General features: G+C 38.6%; 2 protein-coding genes across 6 annotated transcripts in view; both read left to right on the top strand.

The window, feature by feature from the left end:
• The window catches only part of MTM1 (myotubularin 1), a 46,291-nt gene extending 42,978 nt beyond the window's left edge, over positions 1–3,313 (top strand). Inside the window, exon 16 of one of the 2 annotated variants that reach the window (XM_074600669.1) lies at positions 95–3,313. In XM_074600669.1, the coding sequence (XP_074456770.1) occupies positions 95–262 (168 nt within the window). In that variant the 3' untranslated portion in view covers positions 263–3,313. The remainder of the gene's footprint in view (positions 1–94) is intronic. The other variant, XM_074600670.1, reaches the window with a different exon arrangement.
• A 141-nt stretch (positions 3,314–3,454) lies between these two features.
• MTMR1 (myotubularin related protein 1) overlaps positions 3,455–25,621 on the top strand; it is a 38,980-nt gene continuing 16,813 nt past the window's right edge. Inside the window, exons 1-14 of one of the 4 annotated variants that reach the window (XM_074600668.1) lie at positions 3,475–3,757; positions 6,552–6,657; positions 9,390–9,413; positions 11,632–11,682; positions 13,059–13,134; positions 14,028–14,122; positions 14,340–14,447; positions 14,866–14,967; positions 15,674–15,757; positions 16,411–16,560; positions 17,325–17,513; positions 18,001–18,186; positions 21,309–21,515; positions 22,337–22,429. In XM_074600668.1, the coding sequence (XP_074456769.1) occupies positions 3,627–3,757; positions 6,552–6,657; positions 9,390–9,413; positions 11,632–11,682; positions 13,059–13,134; positions 14,028–14,122; positions 14,340–14,447; positions 14,866–14,967; positions 15,674–15,757; positions 16,411–16,560; positions 17,325–17,513; positions 18,001–18,186; positions 21,309–21,515; positions 22,337–22,429 (1,602 nt within the window). In that variant the 5' untranslated portion in view covers positions 3,475–3,626. Of the gene's footprint in view, positions 3,758–6,551; positions 6,658–9,389; positions 9,414–11,631; positions 11,683–13,058; positions 13,135–14,027; positions 14,123–14,339; positions 14,448–14,865; positions 14,968–15,673; positions 15,758–16,410; positions 16,561–17,324; positions 17,514–18,000; positions 18,187–21,308; positions 21,516–22,336; positions 22,430–25,621 lie in introns of all 4 variants that reach the window. The other 3 variants (XM_074600666.1, XM_074600665.1, XM_074600667.1) reach the window with 3 other exon arrangements.

Below are 25,621 nucleotides of genomic sequence, written 5' to 3'. Positions count from 1 at the left end.
TGAGTGATGCCAGGAAAATGCAAATACTACAGCAGCCTAACTGTGTAGAAGTAGTTGGACTAAAGCGATAAGACTAACATAGATCTCTTTCTAGCAGCCAAATCCAGTGGAGCAGCGTTACATGGAGCTCCTTGCGTTACGTGATGATTATATGAGGAGACTTGAAGAACTACAGATCACAAATAATTCTAAGATATCCAATTCATCAGCCTCATCAGCATCTCCCTCACAAATGATGTCCCAAGTACAAACACATTTTTGAAGAACACATTGGCTTCATTCTATACTGTAATAGCAAGTGGTGCTTAACATAGATCTATAGCATAAAGAGGAATATTTTAATGCCTTACATTAGACTATCCTAACACAAATTAATTTAGACTGTCTTCATTTGAGGAGGACTTCAAAACAAACAAAACCAATTCTTCAATTATGTGCCTTTCAGAACCTGTGGACTGGGAACATTATTAATCAACTTCTTGTTATGGAGGGCTTTAAGGGTTATTTTTAAAAGTCTGGTACAATTGAAATGAAATTGATTTATTGTTTTCATCAGAGCGCTTTAATTTATTACACTGTAGGTCATGTTCCTGTACGGAAATTCATGCTCAGTCTTACATGTCGTGAATAAACACATTAATGGTAATAGGAATATTCACATTGTGTAAAATTAGGTATGTGTGTATTCCTGTTAGGAATACATTTACGGAGTTCATGAGACAAAAAATAAATTCTATTGTAAGATTTCAGAGAGAATCATTGAAATTTTCTGGTTACCTGAGATTTCCAAATTTTGCTTTTTCAAAATAAACAAAACTATGGAAGGGATTTCACCGATATGCTTCTAATTAAAAAGTTCAAATAGCTCAGTAGATATAAAAACAAAACAAAAAAAAAAATCTATTTTTTTATTGTAAATTGATATTTTTCTTTTTTTAAAAACAAATGACAACTGTACTGGATTCTGAGAAGTCCTGTTTTGGCTAACTCTTCAGCACTAAAGTATATTAGAAATGATCACTGTTGGCAATATTGGTTCTTTGGATTAATATAGAATAAAAGGGTTCTAAAGAAGGTTTATATAATTAAAAACAGACCCACAGAGACATTGCTTAAATATCCAGCAGTAGCCATAGTTATCAACGCTTGTGTTAGTCTTCTAAAAGTCAATGTGCCTGTTTAAAGGAGCTTTTATACCAAAGTAGGCAAAATTTTTCAGTTACAAATACTGCTAAAAACTTGTACGTTTATAGCTTACTGTTTAATTTAACTTTTGTTCAGCAAATTTATTCTCTAAGTATTTAAGGGGCTTTAGTATACAAGATTTGCATATAATGTGTGCACTTACATTGAACCTTGCAGTGAATTCTAGTTTCAAGCCTTTGTTTCAGAGGCTTCTTGTAAAACTTTAATTGGTTCTTTTCAGGTATTTTTTTAAACAGCTGCAAGTATTTCTTATGACAGCACAAACCTTGCTACTTGATATTTAATGAAAACTTTCCATATTCTCAGAAGTTTAATGATATTCAGGCAATCCAGGAAATACTGCAATTCAGAATCTGTAGAGGACTCTAGCTAATATTGTTATTTTAAAGGAGATGTTTTGATGCTTGAGGCTTTTGTCATTGTAAATTATTGTACATGTGGTGAGTTTTGATTTGCAAGATATAATAGGATTATATATAAATTAAGTTTTGTGTAAGTATATATAATATAGTTTATTAGAAATTCTGCAAGTTTATAAAGTGTAAATATTTTGCATATGAAAACTAAATTTAAAGCTATAGTTCCATAAAGTAAGTCAAAGTTTAGAGGACATCTGAATATTTTTAGAACAGTATTTTTTCAAAGGAATAAAAATATACCGCCTCTTGATTTAATTCAGTATATACACTGAATTGCACTATTTTTTTCAGGGAAGCTTAGAGCATACAGCATGTGTGTTCTAAATACACGTGATTTATATGACTTATTTTTGTCCTCTAAATTTCATTCTCCCGTCAATGTTCTTGAGTATGTGTTTCCAAAATAACAACATTGTCCCAAAAATCTTGACTTGTTAAGGTAAATTCTGATGCATTGCATTAGATAAATGAAGAAGGATACTCAATTGCTCATGATATACTTTACACTTTGAAAGCTATGCATACTCTGGTATATTTGCCTTCTACTTACTTGTGGTTTATAAAAAAAGCTATTTTTATTAGAATATTATAATGCATTGAGTTGAATGCATTGGTGACATCTCCGAGCAGTGTGGAGAAGTTCAGAAAATCTAATAGTTTTTACTGTGTAAACACTACATGATAAACTATTGCATTTGGGAAAGTATAATATGATGGAAAGGATCTTTTTGCACTTAATTCATTACATATATACCATTCTTCATATTACTGGTTCAGTCAAATTTCAGTCTTTGAAGCTCTCCAACATAGCTCTGTGTGGGCTTGGATTTTCTTCAAGTCAACAGATAAGATGCTTGTTTTAATTGTGTTTTAATATGGCAATATTGTGCAAAGGCAGGGGTGGTTTTTCATCCAGTACTTTCTGGAAAATACTACTTCAAAGTTGTTGTGAAGGGTAGGATTACAAACTGGTCAATGTTAACAGAAAACATTCCTCCTTTCCACTTGACTGCATGATCTGGGTAGTCCTTGGGCAGTGCAGGGCACGCACGTACGCGTCCCCTGGTCACTGCCCACAGCAAACCTGGGGAGGCCTTTGAGGTGGAGAAGGAGAGTTCCAGGCCCTGAGCGCCTTCTCCAGGAGGGGGGAAGAAGCAGGGCTGGGATGTGAACATCAACAGCTGTAAATGCCCAATATCCAGTACGAAATATCCATCTTGGACTGCTGTTTTAGTTTTTTCCTCTCTGTATTCTTACTTCCACTGACCCCAGAAAATAACCCAGTTTTTGTGCTGGGCTTCAGTTACTTATTTAGAAAGTTTATTTGTTGAATGCCTTCTTTATTTGCTTATGCCTTATCCACCCCAGCATCACTGTTATGGGTATAACCTAGGAATGATTTGCGTACTACCTCCTTTTGATGTATTTTTAAACTTTGCCTTGAGTGCAGTTTTTTTTGTCTCGCAGTGAGCATTTTGTGTCATGCTTGAGGAGAAAAAAAAAAGGTTTTTATAACTGACCTGCAATCTCATGTACTCCTTGCTGCTCCTTAACTACCAGTGTTGGATACCCCAGGGCCGCTCTGGAGCTGGGTGTAACTGTGACGCGGGGGCAGCGCTTTCCATCGCCTGCCGTGTATGTGCGTGAAGGGGAAAAAAAAAATAAAGATGTCGGTTTTAAACCCTTTGCCTCTGGAAGACGTTTTAATGCGTGTTTCCGTGACTGCTGAGGCCCGAGGGGGCTGGCCCCGCAGGCCCCTCTCCCCCCAGCTCCCGGCGGCCGGGCCTTCCCCCGCCGCGCGGGGCCGCTGCCCGCCCTCCCGGCGGCGCGGAGGCCTGTGGGTAAGCGCCGCCGCCAGGTGACAGCTCTCGGCCGCCGCCGGGGCCCCAGCGGGCCGGGCTGAGACGGCAGGGCCGGGCCGGGCCTGGGGGGTGGGCCGCCGCGGAGGGGCGGGGGTCCGCTATCCCCGCGGGGCAGCCAGTCCCGCCGGCGGCCGGAAACATGGAGCGGGCGGCGGCGGCGGCTGGGCCGGCGGTGGAGGGCGGCGGAGTGAGCCGGCGAGCCGTGCGGGCGGCGGGGGCCGCGGCGGCGGGGGCCGGGTCGCGGCAGGCCAGCACGGAGACGCTGGACAGGTGAGCGCAGCCGGCGGCGAAGGGGCGGCGGCGGGAGAGGGGGGACTGCGGCCTGCGCTCCCCGCGGGGCCGGGAGGTGACGGCGGCGGCGGTGGCGGGCGACCCTCGGCCCGCGCCTCCGCCGAGCGCCATCCCCGGCCTCGGGGCGGCCTCCCCGCCGCCCCCCCGCGCCCCTACAGCGGGCTGGGAACGGGCGGCCCCCGTGAGTGGAATCTGGGGGTTTGTCTCCGTGCCACCGCGCGGGGTAACGGCAGATTTCCCGCGGGGAGGAACCGGCCCTTGTCAAAGTTTCCTGCTTGCGGTTGTGTGTTTTTCGTCATTAACGTCATCAAGGCTGAGGCTGCCTGCAGGATTTTGGCCAGGGGTTTTTTTGGGCAGTGCGGAGCTCCTCCTCATTGCCAGCGCAAGTGACAGACCGTCCTCAGATTTTAAGACTTTATTCCAGATTATTTTTTTTCATGCAAACGTGTGTTTCACCCGCAGAGGTGTCCCTGCCCGAGGCAGCATCGCCTGTTAGCATGTCTCTGGATGAGTGCGGTGGCTTCGTGCCTGGGTGGCCGTGGGCTGGCGGGTGTCAGCGGGCCGGGCTGGCTGCGCAGGAGCCTGGTGTGGGTCTCACCACCCCTGGTTCAGCAGTCGCTGGCAGGGCTATCCCGCCCTTCGGAAGTCTCCAGCTGGAGGCAGACTTCACACCCGAATTTAGAAATCCCTAAACAAGGATTAGAAACTGACTGAAATGTCACCCAGATGAAAAATAAGGAAAAAAGACTGGACTGAAGAATCAGTGCCAGGTTCCAGTCTCCATATCCTCTCTCTTTTCTGTTAGGAGCAACCTGCTGGAGTGTTACATCATTCTAGTGAAGGCTGGAATCAAATGTCCAAATGTACAACTTTGTATTCCTTATTAATGTACTTTCTTGCCGTAATTTTCATCTTTCTTTCATCTCTTAATCTTGTTCCACCCTGGAAAGTTGTAATGTCTGTTTGTCATATTACTTATTTATTTGCTAGTACGGTTTACCAGGCTGCTCTAATGTGCATGACCTCAGAGGTGGCAGAATGAAAAGACGTGTACTGGTACGTGTCCCACTTGGCAGACGGTGATAAGTCACATCGGTGTGATCAGCATCCTGTGGTACACTGACACAGCCTGAGACACTGATCCTAGGAGATGGACCTGCGTTCACTTTCGTTTTCCTGCTGGCATTAACTTTGTTGATGTAGTGATTCCTGGTGAAGATAAGCCATAGGAAAATAAATAATTTTCTTAATTAACAAGTATATGCTTATTTGGAAACAAACTTAGGCTAACCCTAAAGAGATACACTTGGAATTAAGATGCGTGAGGGAAGGAGAAATAAAGGAGATCAGAAAAGGATTACTGTGGACTTTCGCTCATGCACTCTTTTGCAAAACTTAGGTGAAAAGTTTCTCTAAGTGAATCTGGGCTTGAGTTCAGCACTAACCTGAGAGAGTATCTTCATTATTCAAGCAAGAATATAATAGATGCGTTTTAGTGCAAACCAACATTTTGTCATCTCATACTGTGCAGAATTTTGCAGGTGGGGAGAAAGCTCCTGAAACTACTTAAAAGTTCTGAAAGAGCTTTAGTTTTAGGTATGAAGTTGTTGCATGTGTCTTCACCTTATATCTACCTATCCTAACAGAGTTAATGTAAGAAAAGACCTCTAGTTAAGTAGTAATTGGTCATCTTATGTCATTATCCCACCCCCTTAATGTCCAAGTTGTGGTGCACCTGGTGGGTGCTGGCTATGCGTATGTAGTTACTCACTTCAATGTCACAGGATACTCACAGAATCCAAAGCTCGTTTAGGAATGAATTCTAAAAATGAATTACAGTTTTCTTTCTGTTTTTGACTTCTGAACAAGCATTAAATCTGTAGAAGAGTTTGAAGAAATGGCATTTATCTAAGGCATGAGCTGAGGCTGCTGTGGCACTCAGGGAACGGTTCCCTGTGGCATTCCCAGTTTCTCATCAGACACTGGCATGTTTCGAAGCAGACATAGTGCACTTCAAGGAGGCTGGCAACACACTGTGTAATTGCTTCTCACTCTCAATACTGTGTTATTTGTAAGCACCACTAGTTCAGGCGACTGTTCTCAAGTGTGTTCTCTAGTGTGATTCTGCTGTTCAGATGCCTTGTATTTAGGGTTCTTAGAAACACCCCACGCTGCAGAATTCCTTGCTGTGGCATGGGAAGGCCCCTTCTGAAGATTATTGTATGAATTCAGATTTTTTTATAAATAGGAAAAAAAAAATCTGGCTAACTAGAAGTTACCCTTTAGAAAACATGTATTTTCTACATTTAATATTAATATGGAATACCATACTAGCATAGTTTAAATTTTAAATACTAGCATAAAGTAATTTAATTTTAAGGATTTACTGAATAATCAGGAAATAATATTAAGGAAGGTTTAAGGAGTTTCCTTTAACTTGACCAGATTCATTCCATAGATGGCTTTAAGAAAAAAATGTGCGAATGATGAAAAAAATCACACTGGATAAGGAAACCAACATTTTTATAAGTTCCTAGGGCCCTAACCTCACTTTTAACCTACTGACAGCTCTACTTCTCTGATAATATCTAGCAAAATTCTTTTCCCTAATTTGATCAGTGACATTGTCGCGTTCTGCCCACAAAGCAGGCTAATTTTTGTGACGTTAGTGATCATTTATGGTCTTGTTTTCTGGATATGCTCAGTTGCTGTGCTATTCTCGATATACATTTTGAATTACTGCTAAATAATTTGAAATATTCTGTTTTTGTAGCCCGACTGGATCCCACGTGGAATGGTGTAAACAGCTGATAGCTGCAACCATTTCTAGTCAGATTTCAGGGTCTGTCCCGTCAGAAGGTGTGTCCAGAGACTACAGGGTAAGTGACTTGAGGAATGCATTGATTTGTTTAATACGAAAGAGGGAATGGTCAGGCAAGTCCTTACTACCTTGACTGTCAGGTGGTAAGTACTTAAGTGATCACTGAATGTTTCAGAACTAGAAACATCTCATTATGTGTAGGAGTCTCTTGAATCGGCTTTGTGTTTTCCTCCGTATTTAGAATAGTGGCATTGAAGTCTACAGAATAAAGACTGAGAGAGAGGTGAAAGGAAAATTAGAAGTCAATGTTTTGAATAAAATGCCAAAAGTGAGTTGTCTTTTCTTTTCATTACTACATAAAAAAATTTTGGTAAAGTAGGTGAATAGTTACAGGTTGAAATTGTTTCTAGTGTGTGTCATTCAGAGTACAGAATTGAGCTCTCCAGATTTCACAAAAAAATAAATGCACATGTCTTTGTTACCATGCAAAGAACATAAATGACTATCATTTTTCCTGGGGTTTCACCAGAGACAGAGAATTTAACATCAAACAAACAAACAAAAAAATCACCTTTTTCATTCCCTCCCAGCAACATTTTTGTCACTAAGGTAGTGACTGCACAGTATGGTTTACCTGATGGGTTCCATTACGCTTTTTTACCCCTATTCTTCCATGCTCATTTGTTGTTTCCTGCGTGCAGCCAGCCAACTGAACTGTCAGGAGTGGAGCATATGCAGTTTTCCTTCTCTTACAAATTGACAAAAGTCACCTGTGCTTCAAGTCCCTTTAAGAAACCCAGGCTGCTGCTATCCAGATCCATTTTTCTTCCTAGATTTGAAACAGTTTCAAGGTCTTCATGCAGTACGGCCAAATGAAGATTTTATCTTTTTTGTTTGGTTTTTTTTTTTAAACTAGATTTTAAATTATTTTCTAATATGCTTTGTGTTTAAAAAGTTTGTTGTCCAGAAACAGCTTATTTTAAATCTGTGACAGCAGGTCAGGTTCAGCCCAAGCCTGAAGATAAATACACAAAATATTTTTGACCGTAGTCTACTTAAAAAATCACCTCACAGAGTTTCACACTATTGGCACAGTCAGCAGCTTATACTTATAAAGAAGTGTAGCTCTTCCGTGCTATGGCGGCTGAATTGCAAATGCTTACTTCAGGTCAAGGCTAACATCTTTGATAAAACATTGTGGGAAACCTTGCATTACAGCTGTCGATGTTGTATTTGCCCTGTAGGTCAAGGACTTCATTTTAGTAAAATCCAAGTGTGTAAGCTTGGTTTTCAGTTTATCTCTGAGTTGGAACACATTCCTCTGGAAGAAAGAGCATTTTTTAATGCTAAATAACCTCCTTGTCTATACCAAACTCGTCTTGGATATTATTTAGCAGGAATAAGTCTTTTAAAGCCTAATTAAAATTCTACTTCATTCTCCATTTCTTAGAAATGAAAGAAAAAAATTTAAGCCTGGTGGTACTCAGAATTTTTGTGTATAAATTGTGTTTGGCATCATTGCATTGCTGTGATTTGAAATACCATATTTGTGTATCCTAGAATATTTTTTATCCTAGAATATCTTTAGGTACGTTCAGGACCAGTATCTTGTGAAGTGGTGTCTGTGCTTTAGGAGAGGGTTTCCTTTGCACTTAGCTTCTGCAGGAGTTCAGTGGTACGATTAGTTGCTTAGTCAGTACCACTAACAGGCTGGGTGTATTTGGTATTACTGTGGCATTCACATGCAAAAAAGACAGTGCCCATTTATAACTCCGTTTCCCTTTGAGACAACTTTCCCTTTCGATGCACGCTGATCAGTTTTCTGGATCTTCATTACCTGTGATTACCTCGAATTGCTGCATTTAGAGACTATCTTACAACAACTCAGAAACTTCAGGCAGGGCCAGATGCGTGTGTTTGCTTCTGGAATTGATGAGGCAGATCTGTTGCTTTATGCTGGATTTACCAGGAACTCACTGCTTTATTCTTTCTTTCATCCTTTTTTAAATATTTCAATCAATATGTTTGCAAAAACAGGTAGATATATCAATTCTTGTATCCAGTGGTGTTACTCATGTTACTCTGTGTAATTTACCTTGCCAGAATGTAATTTAGGGGAGGGGGGAATCAAAGGGAAGCAAAGGGGCTGCAAATGAAATCATCAGAACTGGAGAGCACTGAGCAAGCTCTTGCTTGCTAAACCCCGCAGCAACGTCATCTCACGAACTCTGTCTGAGTTTGACCTCTGCTGCGCGTGTCTTCTCTGACATACTCTCTGCCGGGAGAGCATTCTTGAATGAGGGGTTCATATAAATGAAAATTGCTTAGATTATAGTAGCTGAATATAGACACCTTGAGAAATAAATTGCAAAGAGTTGTCACTATCCTTGTTTTGCCATTTGAATCTAAAAGATATGGTGGTTATACTTCATGGCTGTTATTGCAGGCTTATTGTCTTCCACCTAGAAGGATTACCGGGCTCTTTCTTCTCTTTTCACAATGGCACATTGTAACTGGATAAAAGGGTGATTAGGAATGAATGTTTCAAAAGAGCTTGGCATTCGTTTCATCACTAAAATGAAGTGGCTAGATTGTTTTTAGACCAAAAACAGTTCTGCAAATGCGAGCTACTAGATCTGCATAGTGTTGTTTTCTTCTTTCAAAATCCAGCTATAATTAAAATGTTTGGAAGTAGAGTTTTTATGAAAGTCTGATGAAGTAAGATATCATATCTTTAAGAAATCAAATCTCTGTGTTCCGTTGGATAACGTTTTATATTTTAACTAACAGGTGTACAGGAGGCCTGTTATACGGGTAAGATTACCTTTGGCTAGCAGTAAAACGGCCTCCTACCTGTTTGTCTTTTGTGCTGTGTGAGATCTTGGTGTGTCAAGCGTTCTTCTTTACTTCATTAATGGTTTTTATGAACCAGTCAGACCATTTTGCTATGCAGTGCAACAGCTTCTTTGCCATAGAAATGCTTTATATACATTACAATGTTTTCGTGAGCAATAAAAGTCAATGTGTAAGAGAGCAGTATTTTTAAATTATGTTATGAATGTGCAATACTAACTTCAGTTTTATTACATTAATTTTGACAAAATGGATGCTTGCAACTGAGGCTTACATGCTTCGGACTACAGACTACTGTATTAGCAGCTCTAATGTGTTACATTGTCTATGCTAAGGAACATTAGTGGTAAAAGCGTTATGTCTTTGTCTGTCTTATTTAAATAAGGTACCAATTCATGCTTGCCTTTGTATATGTTTTATCTTAATTGTTACCACCCTGTAGTAGGATTGAAAGTTAGGTTTGAAGTTAGACACTGGTGCAATGACCTGCATCTTTTTAATGATAATTTTGAGACTAGGTCTTGCCCATTGTTCGTTGGAGATATAAAAAGGGCATGCCTTGTTTTCTTGTCCCTCTCTCTTAGTAACATTTATGGAGTGAGAAATGATCTGGATAGTGTTCTGACATTGTTCATGAAATGTGTCTAACGCTTTTATTCAAACAAAGACCTCTTGTTCAGTCTCAAACCAAGAGATGAAGTCTGAATGACTTCTTTATCTCATCCGTTGTTTACATATTTAGAAATGATGTGTTTAGTCCAATCATAAAAATCCACAAGTTGATCTTTTTTTTTTTTAAATAGATAGCTCTTGAAATAATTGGTCTGGGTTGAGTAACAAAAATTGATTGGTTTCATTCAGTTTTTCATAGTTCTTTGTAAAGGCTTTGATCTTTGAATGATCTGCTGTGCTTCTCTCTCTTTCATTTATTTAAAATCTTTTGGTGTATTTGCTTGTTGTTGTTCTGGTTTTCGTCCAGAGATCACAATATCTGCTTTGCGTTAATTTCGGAAACAACATTTTTATGGTCTGAAATTTAAGTAATTTCTATTTAACAGAATTCCACCAATACATAAATGTTAGGAGTCCTTTATAATTTGAAAGGGTTTTTTAATTAATTATAACTTTTTTAACTCTTTTGGAGTTCAAATGATCTGAAGATATCTGAAGTACTTCTTCAAAGTTTTTCTTTTTTGAGGGTTCTGTAGAAATACGGTAAAAAAAAAAATTGACTTTAGCAAACATTTGTAAATTTAGAATGAGGCTGGTTTTACAGTCTATCAAGTAAGAAGTTCTTTGCTTGTGAACTGGCAATAATAGACTGTCATGAACACAACTTCTCTCCAGTTAATAAAGAAAGAAGATGGAAGAACAAATTTGGCTGAATATATTAAAACAATGACTTCATATGACCCAGTGACATTTGTGCTTCTCTCTGGAGTGCAGAGGGACCTTATGCTTATTAAAGAGATTTAATTAATATTCAGGATTTGCTGCCAATATGATGCAAAAATAAATTAACATAAAAATGTGAATTGTTTGCATATTATGCCACGAGGAGTAATTTTAGGTTCTATAAAGTTACTGACTAGGTTTCCAGCAATAACACAGAAGTTGCTGGAAAAATATGTGAAACCATAAAACTTGAAAGTTCAATTAAAACATGTTCCTCACAGTGAAGCGTTTTTTCAATTGTCTAGATACTTCTATTTGATGTCGACCTATTCTCTCCATGAAAGACTGCATGAGTTTTCCCCTAATGCTACCATTGCAAGCTGGACTCAAATTCTTCTATTGATAAGCATGTGGCATACTTTGAATTCATTTTCTTCACTGTAAGGTTGTTTGTCTTAAAAAGACAGTACGTACTTTTATGTTCTTAGCTACCAGCACTGACTCTTCTGTGAAAAAGGGAGTAAATTTTTCGTTTGGTGTTGTGCCAAATAACATTAAAAGGCTAGTGCTAATAGCTTGGATTCCTTTCCGTGGAAAGTAGTTTGTGCCAGGAGTGGAAGATTTTGAATAGCTAAACTGGAATTAAAGTACATACTGTCTTTTTAAGGAAAGGGAAAAAAAAAAAAGGCAAACAAAAAAGAAAAGATTCTGTCCTTTCACCTGTTGTCTGCATGTTTTTTCCTGTTACTTCTCTCTTGCCCTACTGCTGCCTCATGCAATGCAGGAGATTCAGGATGGACACAATGGCTATCATTCTGAAGCAGAACCTGATCAGGTGGCAAGTTTTACTCATCTTTCATTCATTAACTGTGTAGCAAGGTACTATCTATTAGTACTTGTACAGTACATAGAAATCTTCTATTCCTCGTGCGAGAGAATCCATAGAAAGCATTCAGTGTGTTAACTGGTGATGTGCTAGGTAGGGTTTTTGTGTAATGTCATGTAGTCTAGAATGTAATCCTGCACGTAAGCCCCTATCTGCCAGAGCACATCCGTCTGTCCTTCTAAGTTTGTAAGTATTGGCTAGTTCTCTCCACACCATCTTCTTTTGCAGTTGGGCTCTGAACATAAAATTCTGTTAGTTTCCAAGAAAATCTAAAGCCAGAGATCAATTTAAATATCTTTAGAAATTATTTAATAGCGAGGGCTTGGGGTAGTTTGTTTGGAGGCAAATAGATCCTACCAATTATTTGTATGTGGATCAGAGCTGTAGTACAAGGGAAGAGTTATTTGTTTACTGTAACATATTTATTCTCACTTCAGGATGTAAAAAACTGAAACCTTACTATCTCATCGTGTTGACCTGAGAGAGATCACTTTCTCACGTGGTCCTTAAAAGTCCCACAAACCCTTTCATTCTTAATTAAAATCTTTAGTACATTGTAAATCTTGGCTGCCAACGAAGGACCCAAAGGGTCAGTCGAGTATCATTCAGGAATGAAGCCATTTACAGAAATGAAAATTTATGGAACTAGCCCTTATTTTAAAATTGCTAATTGTTCTTCTATAATTCATTATTACTTCGTTCTTAATCTGACCTTCTGGATACGAAATTCCTATAATGGACCTCTTCATAACCTGTGGCACTCTCAGTAGGGTATTGATTGAAATAGGGCATTGTGGGGTGCTTCAGACTTCTTGCTACCAAAAATACAAAGTTAAAATGTTAAATGAATAAAGCATCTGCCATATAGTTCCCTCAGATGAAAATACTCAAATATTAAATAAACAACATTAAGAAAACAAAGAAATTTAATGAGCTTTAAAATGTTCTCAATTAGGTAAAATACCCAAAATAACACCTGCATTTAGCAAAAGACTAACAAATTATTAATTATAAATTTGGGCTGATCTCATTGTTCATATTTTTGTATGCTATATGTAGCTAGCATGTGAAACTAATTGCTGCCTAAACGCTTTATTCCTAATATGTTACTAACATGTATGTCTGTGTAATATTTATAATACCAAGTTTTGTCTTTGGGTCTTTTTTTTTTTTCACTGTGGTACTGTTTAATACAGTTGTGCCTTGTAAAAAAAGATACACTCTTGTGTTCCAGTAATCTGGTAGTAAAAGCACTTTGCATCAGAATGTATGGATGTAGTACAGACGGAAAGTGAGATTTACTCATGGTTTTGGATTTCTGCCAGGCACTGCGGGATGGAAATAAACTAGCACAGATGGAAGAGGCTCCACTTTTTCCTGGAGAATCAATCAAAGTTATTGGTAAGCATACTATTAAGTACTACACTGAATACTATTAAATCACTAATGTATTTATTTAAAAACAGAATATTATTTCCTTTTGACTTTTGTTACGTTAATTTAACGCCACTTTAGATTAGCTGATTTGATGTGGATTTCTTTTCTTTGCCTTTTAAATCCAAATGTAGGGAAGAGAAATCAGTTCCAGAGGATTCCTCGCTCCACATAGATAATTTTTTTTTTTTGAGGGTTAGTTTGTTCCATATAGGTATATGGATTGTATTTCTGCTTGGGGGTGCTAACGATACTTTGTAGACTCAAAGGCCTCAAAATTGTGATAGCAAAGAAGATGAAGTTATGCAAAACTTGGTTTTCAGTTCTTAATGAGATGTATTTCACTTTGGCCTCTGACAACAAGCTCTGTATTAGCAGTACAGTACACGGCTAGAAAAGAATACCAGGTCTTTCAAATAAAAGTGAAAACGAAGCTGTGGGCATACAACTTGGAGGTCAACTGTGTACACATCAGTAATTCCCCACTTGGATTCTCTCTTTCTGAGGCGAGTGTGGGTGCTTTACACCTCAGGGCAGGGACCAGCGGTGCCTGCAGCTGAGTCCCAGCAGGGTGCTTTGTTACCTGCCTGCCCTGCCTGCGGCACGGGCTGCCTGCGCCCGGCCCCAGCTGCACAGCACTTGCTGAGCAGTGGCGGGACTGAGGAATTTGTGTGTTTTCATTGCTGAGATAAAGACAGCTCTTTCAGTCCTGCCAGCATCTGAAGGGTAGGCTTTCCTGTAGAGGTCAAGCATCAAAGCGCTATGGAACTGCAAAAATCTTGCTATTTTTAAGTGGAAATAGATTTTTATGGAACAAATCTATAATAGTAAACCAAAGCTTTAATTGGTCTGTTTTCCAGCTAAGGATGTTATGTATATCTGTCCATTTATGGGAGCAGTCAGTGGCACACTAACAGTGACGGACTTCAGAATGTATATCAAAAGTGTTGAAAGGGTAAGACTTCGCTATCTATCTGCATATTGTTTCGGGTAGGAAATGTTACTGAAGTAGATTTCAGAAAGTGACACATTCGGTGTAAGTGAAATATGATGTTCCACAGCAATCTATTAAACAGGAAGTAGAGCTGACTGTAGTGAAACATACATGAATAATATTAGTTTGTATTCCTCCTAATGTAGCAGAATTCATTTGTTTCATATACAAATTTCAGGATCCACCTTTTGTTGTTGATGTGCCCCTTGGAGTCATAAGTAGAGTTGAAAAAATTGGAGTACAGAGCCACGGAGACAACTCGTGTGGTATCGAAATAGTTTGCAAGGTATGGCATGGTAGAGATTTATTCATATTAACGTATTTTCATTTCATTTTTCTGTAAGAGGAATCTGCATGCACATGTGCTGGTTTTTGTCTCATCAGTTCCCCATATTTGAACCGCGCCTCATTTAGATAATATGTTTCGATTCCTCTTATGATACTTGCAGTCTTAAACACTTCTGCCTTTTGTTCCGAGAGTGAATTCAAAAGAAAAATGGCTGTTTTTATGGTATCTAGCAACTCTAGTGATGATCCTAGTCATCTGATACGAATGCTTACAGAACTCTGTTCTAATGTGGGTGGGATAATGTCAGTGACTTAGTGCGACACATATGCCTTCCTTCAATCAAATTTCTTTTAACTGCCTTTTTTTTTCCTTTTAATTTATCATAGAGTAAAATAGTGTGACTTATTTTTGACAGGATATGAGAAACTTGCGGCTGGCCTATAAACAGGAAGAGCAAAACAGATTGGAGATTTTTGAAAACCTTGTAACACGCGCATTTCCTGTTTCTAATGGGCTGGTGAGTCTTAAGATGTAGAGAAAGCTGTCACCCGCTCTCCTCTTTTTGGAAAGAGTAGTCGGGGAAATACAAGGGCTGTATAACAAGCATTGAAATGTAGATTCATAGAATCTGTTACAGAGGATGCAGACGACTCTGACCCTGTTACCTTTGTGCATTAATTCGTAAAACATTCTGCTATGTGCTGCTATCAGTGAAGTTAGTTAATTTGTACATAAGCCTTGAGATCTAGGTTTGCCTGAAGTTGCTCATTAAAAATATGTATGTATTGACTCTTATTTTCTGCAGTAGATAATTCAGTCTAGAAGTTCTGTCTAAAACAACAAATAGGTGCAATTAGTCTTATTATTAGTTAGCTGCAGAATGCCATTTCATTTGCTTGTATGGGTAGAGAACTGGTTGGGAGGTAGGAGACCAATTTTCTCATCTTGCTTTGCCATTGATGATCACAGGCAAATAACTTCAACTCTCTCTGGCTGTTTCCTATCTTGATTTTGTTAATTATATAGCATCTACTTGAAAGAGGAAACTGTCTTTCATTTTCCTTCTAGCACAGTGTTGTCCAGTGTTGACGGAAGGTTTTATGTCTGCTGTTAAAGAGTTTTAGAAGTGTTACATTTGAATTATTACAAGGTTCACTGTTTTGGAGCTTATTGTGCGTATAGCCCATCAGACGGTAATTTATGCCTTTGCTTGTTTTCTTTAGCCTCTTTTTGCATTCAGCTATAAAGAAAAGTTTGCTGTTAACGGCTGGAAAGCGTATGATCCAATGGCAGAATATAAGAGGCAGGTAAGTTATAGAAGTACTTGGTGTATTATTTTCTTCTCCGTCTCCCCCAGAGCCATTTAAACAAGAAAAAAGGTATTAAACTCAAATTTTTCAGCTCTAGCTACATACAGAGTTTAGGTCTCATGTTTAGACAATAAAATGCAAGTGGCCTGACTTTGAGAGTGTTGAGTGCCTGCTGAAGTTGATGGAGATAGCAGGTGCTGAGCACTTGAACAAATTGGTCTGTCTTAACATGCATTCTTAAATACACATTTTCCAAGTCCTGTTTCTAGAAAATATGGGCTTTATAAAAATTTGGTTTTGAATAAGAAGCATTAAACAGAAGAGTAACCATAGTTTGTCATTTTAAGTCTGCAGTTTCTTAGTTGGAAAGGTATTCTTATTTTACTATATGATCACTTTTTACCTGACTGTGCAGCCTATTCAAATCGTTATTTTGCATATCAATTTTAAAGATAATAAATAGGAAAGACTTTCAGTGTTTTGGTTTATGGTTCAATATGAAGACCTAAAGTTTATAGCTTATTTAAAAGAAGCATGTGGGCACACTTTTTTTCAAAAAAGTATGTAGCGCATAAAATTTTTCATCACCCCAAACTCAGGTATGTAAAAGTCTAACCTGAAAAATACAAAAATGTTTTGCTTCCATACAGGGCTTGCCCAATGAGAGTTGGAAAATATCCAAAATTAACAGCACCTATGAGCTTTGTGATACTTATCCTGCTATTCTTGTTGTGCCAACCAGCGTAAAGGATGATGACCTTTCAAAAGTGGCAGCGTTTAGAGCAAAAGGCAGAGTTCCAGTAAGTGAAACTTTTACAAGGAGATATGAGTGCTCTACAAATCTGTAGCTTATAAGAAATTGTCAGAGTTCTTTTAGGCTTTTTTTAAAATAACAGTGGGCTGTCTTCCTTCCTGAAAAGGGGGACAGAGGGGGGTGCAAAGAAAGAAGAATTACGCTCGATGGGTTTAGAACTGAAGGGAGCAAATCAAATGTGAGTCTAGTTGCTTGGTTGTTGTGTTGTGTGCTACATTTTTGTTTGGAGGTAACACTTCTAGGCCACAATGATATCTGATGCTAATTCACATATTAGCTTGTGTTCTGATTTGGTGTGGAATGTGTTACAGCCATAGCAGTTTTCTTGAGAATAGACAAATTTTGCAGGTAGCCTAAGAACCCATTTAAATATGTTAGATGGTGACAGTTTTCATGCTGTAGATCTGCTTAGCAAGGTAGTGTGCGGGTCCATAGACTTCCAAATGGAAGCATTGTGTTTTGCCTCCATTGTTCTTTTTTTTTCCTGATTAGTAAGATGCAGTAGCAGGCTTAGTTTTTATTAGAAATAAAAGCGAAGATGTTTAGAATCACTTTGTATTTCAAACTCAGATTTGGGATGAGTGGTGCTAGTGTGCTGTCAATATGGTTTTGCAGCAGCTTGTCCTTAAATTTGCATTTGTTCATTTGCCAGGAAATAATGTCACATAGGTAGTGTGGTTGTCTAATTGCAGTCTGGCCTGCAGCTTTTATAGTAGTATAGTGAACTAAAATAATTTTCTTTTATTCCAGGTGTTATCCTGGATTCATCCTGAGAGCCAAGCAACAATAACACGGTGCAGTCAGCCATCGGTAGGCCCAAATGATAAGCGTTGCAAAGAAGATGAAAAATATTTGCAGACAATAATGGATGCCAACGCTCAGTCACATAAACTCATCATCTTTGATGCCAGACAGAATAGTGTTGCAGATACAAACAAGGTAGGTTGGTACCATCACCAGCATTAGCAGTTCTGTCTTTATTCCAAGGCTGAAGATTGAGTAAGAGATGAGGATGAGGAGAACTCAGTGTTGAAAAGAGATTAAAAAGGGTCTCTAGAGAGTGCATGGGAAGGAAGTTGCTTGTAGCAGTTTGGAAAGGCCAGCAAGAATTGAAGGCAGCTTGAAGACGTAGCTGAGAAATGATGCAGTAAAGCCCACAGAAGACCAAAGGTTTCAGTAGTAAAAAGGGGAAGGTATATAGATGTATTATCAGATGTAGGCTATTACAATTAGAATTTCTTTCACCTAAAAAAAAATACCCTAGTGCTTCTTAGAAAAACAAAAGCCAAAAGTATGTTTTTATTAGTGCTAAAATAATCCTTTCTCTCAGAAAATCCTGAAACCTGACCAAAATAACTCTCTCGACTTTATACTGAAGTCCTGTACATCTTCTTTTCTTCGTCTGTTTTTACTTTTTGAATGACAGGCAAAAGGTGGAGGATACGAAAGTGAAAGTGCCTACCCAAATGCAGAGCTGGTCTTCCTGGAAATTCATAATATACATGTAATGAGAGAATCCCTGCGTAAACTTAAAGAAATAGTTTATCCTACGATTGATGAGACTCGGTGGTTATCAAATGTGGACTCCACGCATTGGCTGGAATATATAAGGGTAAAATACTTTTCATGAGAAAAATCAGTTGTTTTTTTAAGCCATGTTTTTAATTTGCATTTATGAAAATATTACAAAAATAATGTATAGATTTAAGCACGTTGCTTTGATCAGAATAATCTTGTAAAAAAGCTTAATTTTTAAATGGTCACTTAGAACATAGCATTTTAAGCATTCCATAATAACTCTGTATTTCCAGTTTTATGTGTTGGTTGGTAATGAGTTAATTCCTGATAGCACAGTATCGTAGTGAGTGTTGGACAATGTTTTATTTTCTTGAGAGGGAATGTTTGTGAGCAGTCCAGGGTTATCCCTGCTTTTTGGAAGAATGCCCTGGGAACTTCAGATTATATTTGAACAACTGCCAGAAGGACTTGACTATAAATTCTGCAGTCTTTCTCATCTTTCCCTCCTTCAGTGCAATGTTGGTGTTCATGTGTCGGGCACCTACATTTTCATGGGCTGTTTGTAGTCAGTGCTCTACTGGGTTATAATCTGCTCCATTATTTAACATAATATTAAAATAAATCACTACCACACTCAGTTTTACAGTCTGTTTCACTAACCTCTGAAATGCTTTTAGAATAGATTATTTCATACCACATTCACTCCCCTGCTTATGATGAATATGGATGGAGTGGAATTTGGTTTATTAGCAACTGGCTCAAATGTCGCTCATGCAAAACATGTTTGGGGTTGTTCATTAGTTTTACTCTCCTATTAACTAGTGCTTGCTAACTGCTGCAGGAGAACCAGCAGAGGGAGCAAACACTTAAATTGAGAATTAAACAAATTTGATGATCTTTTGGGAACAGTTTGATTTCTTGTTCTTTTCAAGTTGGATTATGTCAAACAGCTTTGGGAATCTGAGTATCTGGAAACCTTTTCTTATCAGCCTGGCCTTAAATACAATAATCTGTTTTTAAAAGTGGGCCTTTTAAAAGTGTTTGGGCCAGTGGTCACCATTCATTGGCATTGACTTCAGCGGGGTTCCTGGGCTTAGCCAGTGCCAGAAGTGGACCTTGATACCACTGTTCCACAGATCACAATAACACAGCAATTTGAAATGTCATACAAATTATTTTAAAGAGTTGACACACATGTAACATTCTGTCCCTTACATGATACTTCACATTACAATATTGAGAGCACAAACTGCAGCCTGTTTTCTTAAAAGCTGCCCTTACGGTGTTAACAGTGTTGATGGTATCTCCTTGTGCTGTTATCCAAGACATGCATGCCTTCCTTGCCTATTTGATTTGGCTTGTAATAGCAATTCACAAGTCCACAGCTTTACTCTAACGCATCTTCTGTTTCCTGGTCTCAAACCAGTGTGATTGTGTCCCAGTTCAATGTGATGCGTTACTGGAAATTCACCTTCCTAGCACTGGGCACACACAGCACTTTGAAGATGGTCCAGGAGCATCTGGGGAGGCACCAGTAACATTCTGTGTGTGTGAAGACAGTAGTGACCACAGGAGTAGAGTCACTTGGTGCTTTTTGCACACCCAGGATGTTTCCTCATGCCCTCCAGGGTGTTTTCTGTCTTTCAGGGTAGAACTTGTGCTGTTAATTATTTTTAAACCATTTCTCATTTTCTAAAGCAATCCAAAGCCAGTTATTCATTTGGAGCCCTAACTGAAATTCTGTGGTGGTTGCTAAGTTTTGAAACATCTATAAAGAATAATAATAGTTTGTGGAGGAAGCTGTTTTCTAAAGGCTTTTGTCCGAAGTAGGATAAAATGCTTCACCTGCTCCACAGATATTTACTGAATTAATAGTGACTCTGTTTTCTGTCTCCCATTCTCTGCCTATTGCCTGTATCTTCCTTCTATCCTTTCAGTTTCAGCTGTCCTCCTTCAGAGGCATCTATGTTCTCTTTAGGACAATTTAGAGCAAGCTATTGCATACCTGTACCTTATATAGATTAGTTCTTTTCCTTTTATTGAAGACCAAACTCTTTTAATATTTACAGTTTTTTAGAGCAGTAGAACTTTGTAACTGAAGTAATTGTCAATTAACTAGTTCAGGCCACAAGCTCTATTCTCCCATAGAAGCTTTTGTATTGTTTCCTGATATTTCCATCCTCGCATCCTTCAGTTTTACCATAAAAGATATATGATCAATGAAAGACGTAATCAATGAAAATGGTCTCTGAAGCATGGTTCTTTAAATAGCTCTGAAGACTGGTCTTGTGCACAGCTTCTCCCGTGGATGCTGGCTTTCCTACTTCCCAGAAGATGTTTTTACATGCCTGGGAAGGGAAAAACACAAGTATTTTGCAAGATTCCATTCTCTCTTGTTGGAATGCAGAATAAGAATTTCTCCTGTGGTTCTATTCTACTGGTTGGTTTTTTTCACATATTTTTCAGTGCCATGATAGGTCATGTTACAGAGACAGATCTTCGGAGGAGAGAGATTTTTCTAGGTTTTAAAAAATACAGAGCAGCGTAAAAGAACAAGAGAGGTTTTTTTTGTAGGGGAGAAGAATAACAAGTTCACACAGGTGATCTCAGTCCTGTACCATCTCTGTCCTTTGCTCTCCAGCATGCTTCTGAATCCACGCTATTAATGGTCTGCTCATGGCCTCAATACAAGGTATACTTCATGCACCAACAAAATCAGCACAGGCTCCCAGCCAGGGGTTTCTGGGGTTTTTTGGGTTGTGTTTTGATTTAGATTAGCTGGATAGTTTGTCCCTTTCTCTAAACTTAGTAGTTGAGAACTGAAAGCTGAGGAAGAAAGAGTGATTGATTACTGTGAAAATGAACTTTGAAAACATTGAACCTTCAGCCTTTGGAACAGGTTACAGTATTTGCATCTTTTCATCATCATCCAGAATTTCAGATTTAATTTAGGGAAGAGATCCCAGGTTCTTTTGCTGTGTGCTGCTAATAATGGAGAGCTGGTAAGAAATCTCTCCTGGACAACAAGAGTGCACAGTTTTTGTACCTCTGGGAGTATATATACCACCGTTTGGAAACCTCTAATTTAAAGTGATGCGGTCCAGATGATTAATCTGAAATTTTAAAATATATTAACCTTAAGAGTATAAAATTATAACCTTTTTTTTTTGTTGTTAGTATTTAATATGCTTGTTTATTTGTTTTTGTTTATTTAAGATGCTTCTTGCCGGAGCAGTAAGAATTGCGGATAAAATTGAATCTGGTAAAACATCTGTGGTGGTACATTGCAGCGACGGTTGGGATCGAACTGCCCAGCTGACTGCGCTGGCTATGCTTATGCTGGACAGCTATTACAGGACTATCAAGGGGTTTGAAGTTCTTATAGAGAAAGAATGGATAAGTTTTGGACACCGGTTTGCAATGGTAAGCTGAAAGATTTAGCGTGCAATTTGTTACCTTCAAGACTTTTATTTTGAATAGCGTGTTTTCTCACAGTACTCTGCGGCATTTTAGTTATTTTCTCTGGTGTCCTCCTTTTAATGGCGTGAGCGTGTCAGAGAATTGTGACCTGTTCATTTTTAACAGGAAATCTGTGTGTGAGGTATAATATAAAGTAAATTAGAATTAAGTGGCTTGAACATAATGGTTAAAAAAAATCACGTGACTTTTTTATGCGGAAGAGGGATTGTAACACATTGCTTCATCTTTAACAATCTTATGAATGGAGAAACAAGGAAAACAATTAACGTGTCTAGAAGGTAAAATTGCTGGAACCATTACTCTGATTTAAGGTTGAAGTGTTTATTTAACACATGGGCTAGTGGGGAATTAGGACATAAATTATGGTGACATTTTGTGGGCTCTGACTCAAGATGGTTTAGGAGAAATGACATGTAATTATGGCAGGTGGATATGGAATAATCGTTGTTTCAGTACAGTCTTACAAAATACCTACCAGTTTGACCCACTGGTAGAAATAAATGGCTGTGCAGTGAAAGACGGGGAAGCAACTGGCACAGCTTTGTTGAACAAGTGTCTTTCCAGCTCTGCTCAACCGCAAAGGCATGTCCGTAAGTGAATATTGGGATGCATTTTTAGTAGTTGAGAAATATAGGTTAGCATTATGGAAGATTTGCTTGTCTTGTTCATCATTGGAACATATTTAAGAGTTACTCAGCTTTAAAGTGTTGGGATAGTGCTGTAAATACACTAGACTGAAATGAAAAGTTTGTTTTGACTTTCAGCGTGTGGGACATGGAGATGATGATCATGCTGATGCAGACAGATCTCCCATTTTCCTTCAGTTCATCGACTGTGTTTGGCAAATGACGAAGCAGGTGAGATGCTCAAGAGTATATTTCTATGAGGTCTCAGTTTTCATCTTGGAAATGTTATTTACGTAGGAGAACGCATTCCTTTGCAGAGCAGTAGCATGTTTTCCTGAAGTCAGTCACGCTATGGCTGCACCGTGCACGCACAGGGAAACTTTTTGCTCAAAGTGAGGTACAAGGAGCTAGAGTAGAAACATTGACTTGAAACCAGCATACTTGATGTTTAAAACAGGCTTTTCAAAGGATTCTTTGATTACATAAATGAGGGTTATTGATGAGATAAATGCTTTACATTGCATATTCACTGATGGAGTAAATGTTCATGTGGATTTATATTGTCCTTAAGAAATGTCAAAAATCCAGGCTGATTGTGAGCAGAGGGGAGAGGGTTCTTCTATATATGTGTCAAATGTGAAATGTGAGTTAATGTTGGCATTATTACGCATACCGGACAGCATTTCTAACATACAAGCCTCTTCTCAGATAAGTTTTCTTACTTCCAATATTGTCTTGCCTCTGGATCAGGGGAGATCTTTGAAATTGGTGATATTTAAGATATAAAATTCTCATTTTTTTTTCTGAATATGTTAAATTATGGGACGGCTTTAGCCTTCATCTTCCTTATTTGTATCTCCATGAGAATAAACTTAAGATTCTTCTGAGCTTTTATATTGCTGTTTTTTAATGGGATTACTGAAATAGGTTGTCCACATGAAGGATTTATTTCCAAATAAATTAGAAGTGCTTGAGTCCTTTTTTTCTTTTTTTTCTCTCTCTTTTTTTTTTTTTCCTCCTTGAAGCCTAACATAGATCTATGCTTTTATGGTAAAAGCTATTGTACTGAAGTCTGTATAGTATGTGATTTTGTTTTGAAGAGAGGAGGGTAATGGTCTGGTTCCACATGAGACTGGCTCTCCCAGATCTCTTACCTTAGTCTTCTTGTTTTGAACATGGTTCTTAAAAACTTACATCATAGTTTCCAAAACTTGTATTCAGAACAGTTGTCTTTGGTGCTTTATGAAAGTTCCCTGCTGTAATACTGGGCCCTTGTCCAGAGTCCCTTGAAGACTTTCTGTGTATCTATATTTCAGCATTAATGTGCTGTTTAGTATGGCTGGAGAAAATAAATGAAAAATTTTGCCCCTCTCTCAGAGGAAAGCTAATAACAATAGCGAAGAGAAGCTGTTCTAAACACCTGGTAGGAACAAAAGTCCTCTGGGGAGATCCTTAATTGAGAGCAGCCTCTTCTAATTTTTGTGATCTCCCTTGCTGCCTCCTATTTCTTGCCATAAACAGCTTAGTTCCCTCTAGTTAAAAAAAAAAAGAAAAGGGGACGAGGGGGGGATCTGTGAAACATTTTGCCAATACCACATCTGTTCAAAACCTGGATCCAGAAACTGTTCTGAAATTCATGAACAGCAGTGGCATTGAAAAATCATTAATAGGAAAGAAAATGAAAACATCATTCTTGGAGAGTTCTTGCCCACTTATTTTTATTTTTCAGTTGACTTCAACACCTAGAAAATAGATTTGAAGATTGTGATTACCTTGATACAGCCCTATGAAAACCAGGATTCTATTTTATCCCTGTGTAGATCACTTGCTCGTAAAACAGTGCTAGTTTCGTGCTTTAGAATCCATGGTAAACATATGTGAAATGCTCCAAAGCTCAAATAAGTGTTAACGACTGCGGGAGGGTGTAAGGGCTCGGGTTTGGGCATAGGCTCAAAGCAAGCAAATTTTCCTTTTGGTTTCTGAGAGTTATGTTCTTAAAACAGTCAACTTACTACAGTGAGAGAATCTCTAACTTCCCACTAAAGATACAGATTTCCAGATAGCTTCAGAGAATGAAACTTAATTCTTGACAGCCTTATATTTTCCCTGGGTTTTTTATGGTCTTCATGACACACAAATACAGTAATAGAGAACTTGAGAGCTCTCAAGTACATTGTTATCAGATTTTAATAAAAAAACATATGGGGAAGTGATTTGCCTCCTCTGTTAGTAAATTCTGGTGACTTTGAATAGCAGATGTCAAATTGGAAAGGCCACGTGTGATCTGATGAAATACTGATGCCCTGTTAAAAATGAAGCAAAACTGTAAAATTTGCATGTAGCATTGCAGCTCCAGTGGTAGCTTTCCACCTTTGCCGCACAGTGCCCATGTCAGAGGAAGGTGTGTTTAAAGCGGGTAGAGAGTTGCATCCTGTTTGTTACCGGGTGTCATCTGTTGCCAGAGATGCATTTTTCACTAGTTTCAGTAGCATACTCTGTTACGATATCTAGTGTTCAGTTAACCCCATTCAGTCCAATTCCACAATCATAAAACTGCTCCACAAAGTGTTTCAACTTTAAATGCTACTGTAGTACAGAAGGAGCAAGTTTATTTTGCATCTGAATCAGATGCCACTTGGCATCGTCAGGCTTAAACAAGAGAATTCTTCGTTTAAATACCTCCTTTACAAAAATGCCCAACAACTCCAGCAGCAGCAAGTGGGAGATTTTAATGACCCATGTGTTCTCTCACAATTAGTGGATCTGACAAGAAGTAAATTTTCATTTGGGGAATTTTTCCACCTGAATCTTCAAACAGACGCTAATGGGCTTGGAACTACAGAGGAAAGCATTTTTAGGTCAGTGATTTTTCAGCAGCAGTAATAGAAGCTTTACAGTCTTGATACATCAGCTCCAACAGTACAACTCTTGTATCCAAAGACAGGATTTCAATAAAGTGCTATCACTTATTAATAAATTAGTTGTAGTGCAACCACTGATGTATGGAATTTTGAATATGCTTCACTGGATTGGAATAGCGGCCATGTCGGCATCCATCTGATTAGTATGGACCCGTCACAACACAGAACCCTAATGTGACAAGGCTCATTAAGTGCTTTCAGTTAAAGAGAGTCCCTTTAGGAGAGGCTTTGTCTTCAACGTTATTTCCAAATATCATTTTGATCCTTTGCAAATTATTTTTGCTCTCTGTATCTGGTTGCTGCTTTGGGCTGGATGCGAGAGGCTGAGGTCTGAGACCCACTGAATTTTCCCCTGACTTGGTTCAGCACACCTGCTCACCAAGTTCTGGCCATACTTTTTTAAAATCATAGCTGTGTTGTTAGCATCATTGTATTGTAATTGAGTTTTGTCATGATTTCCTAGAGAGAAGGAAGTGCCGTACGTGATAAATTTTAAACGTGA

Source organism: Larus michahellis, chromosome 9 (genome assembly GCF_964199755.1).
Source record: "Larus michahellis chromosome 9, bLarMic1.1, whole genome shotgun sequence".
Lineage (NCBI taxonomy): Eukaryota > Metazoa > Chordata > Aves > Charadriiformes > Laridae > Larus > Larus michahellis.
Note: the sequence above shows the minus strand (reverse complement) of the source record. Positions and strands in the feature narration are given on the sequence as shown.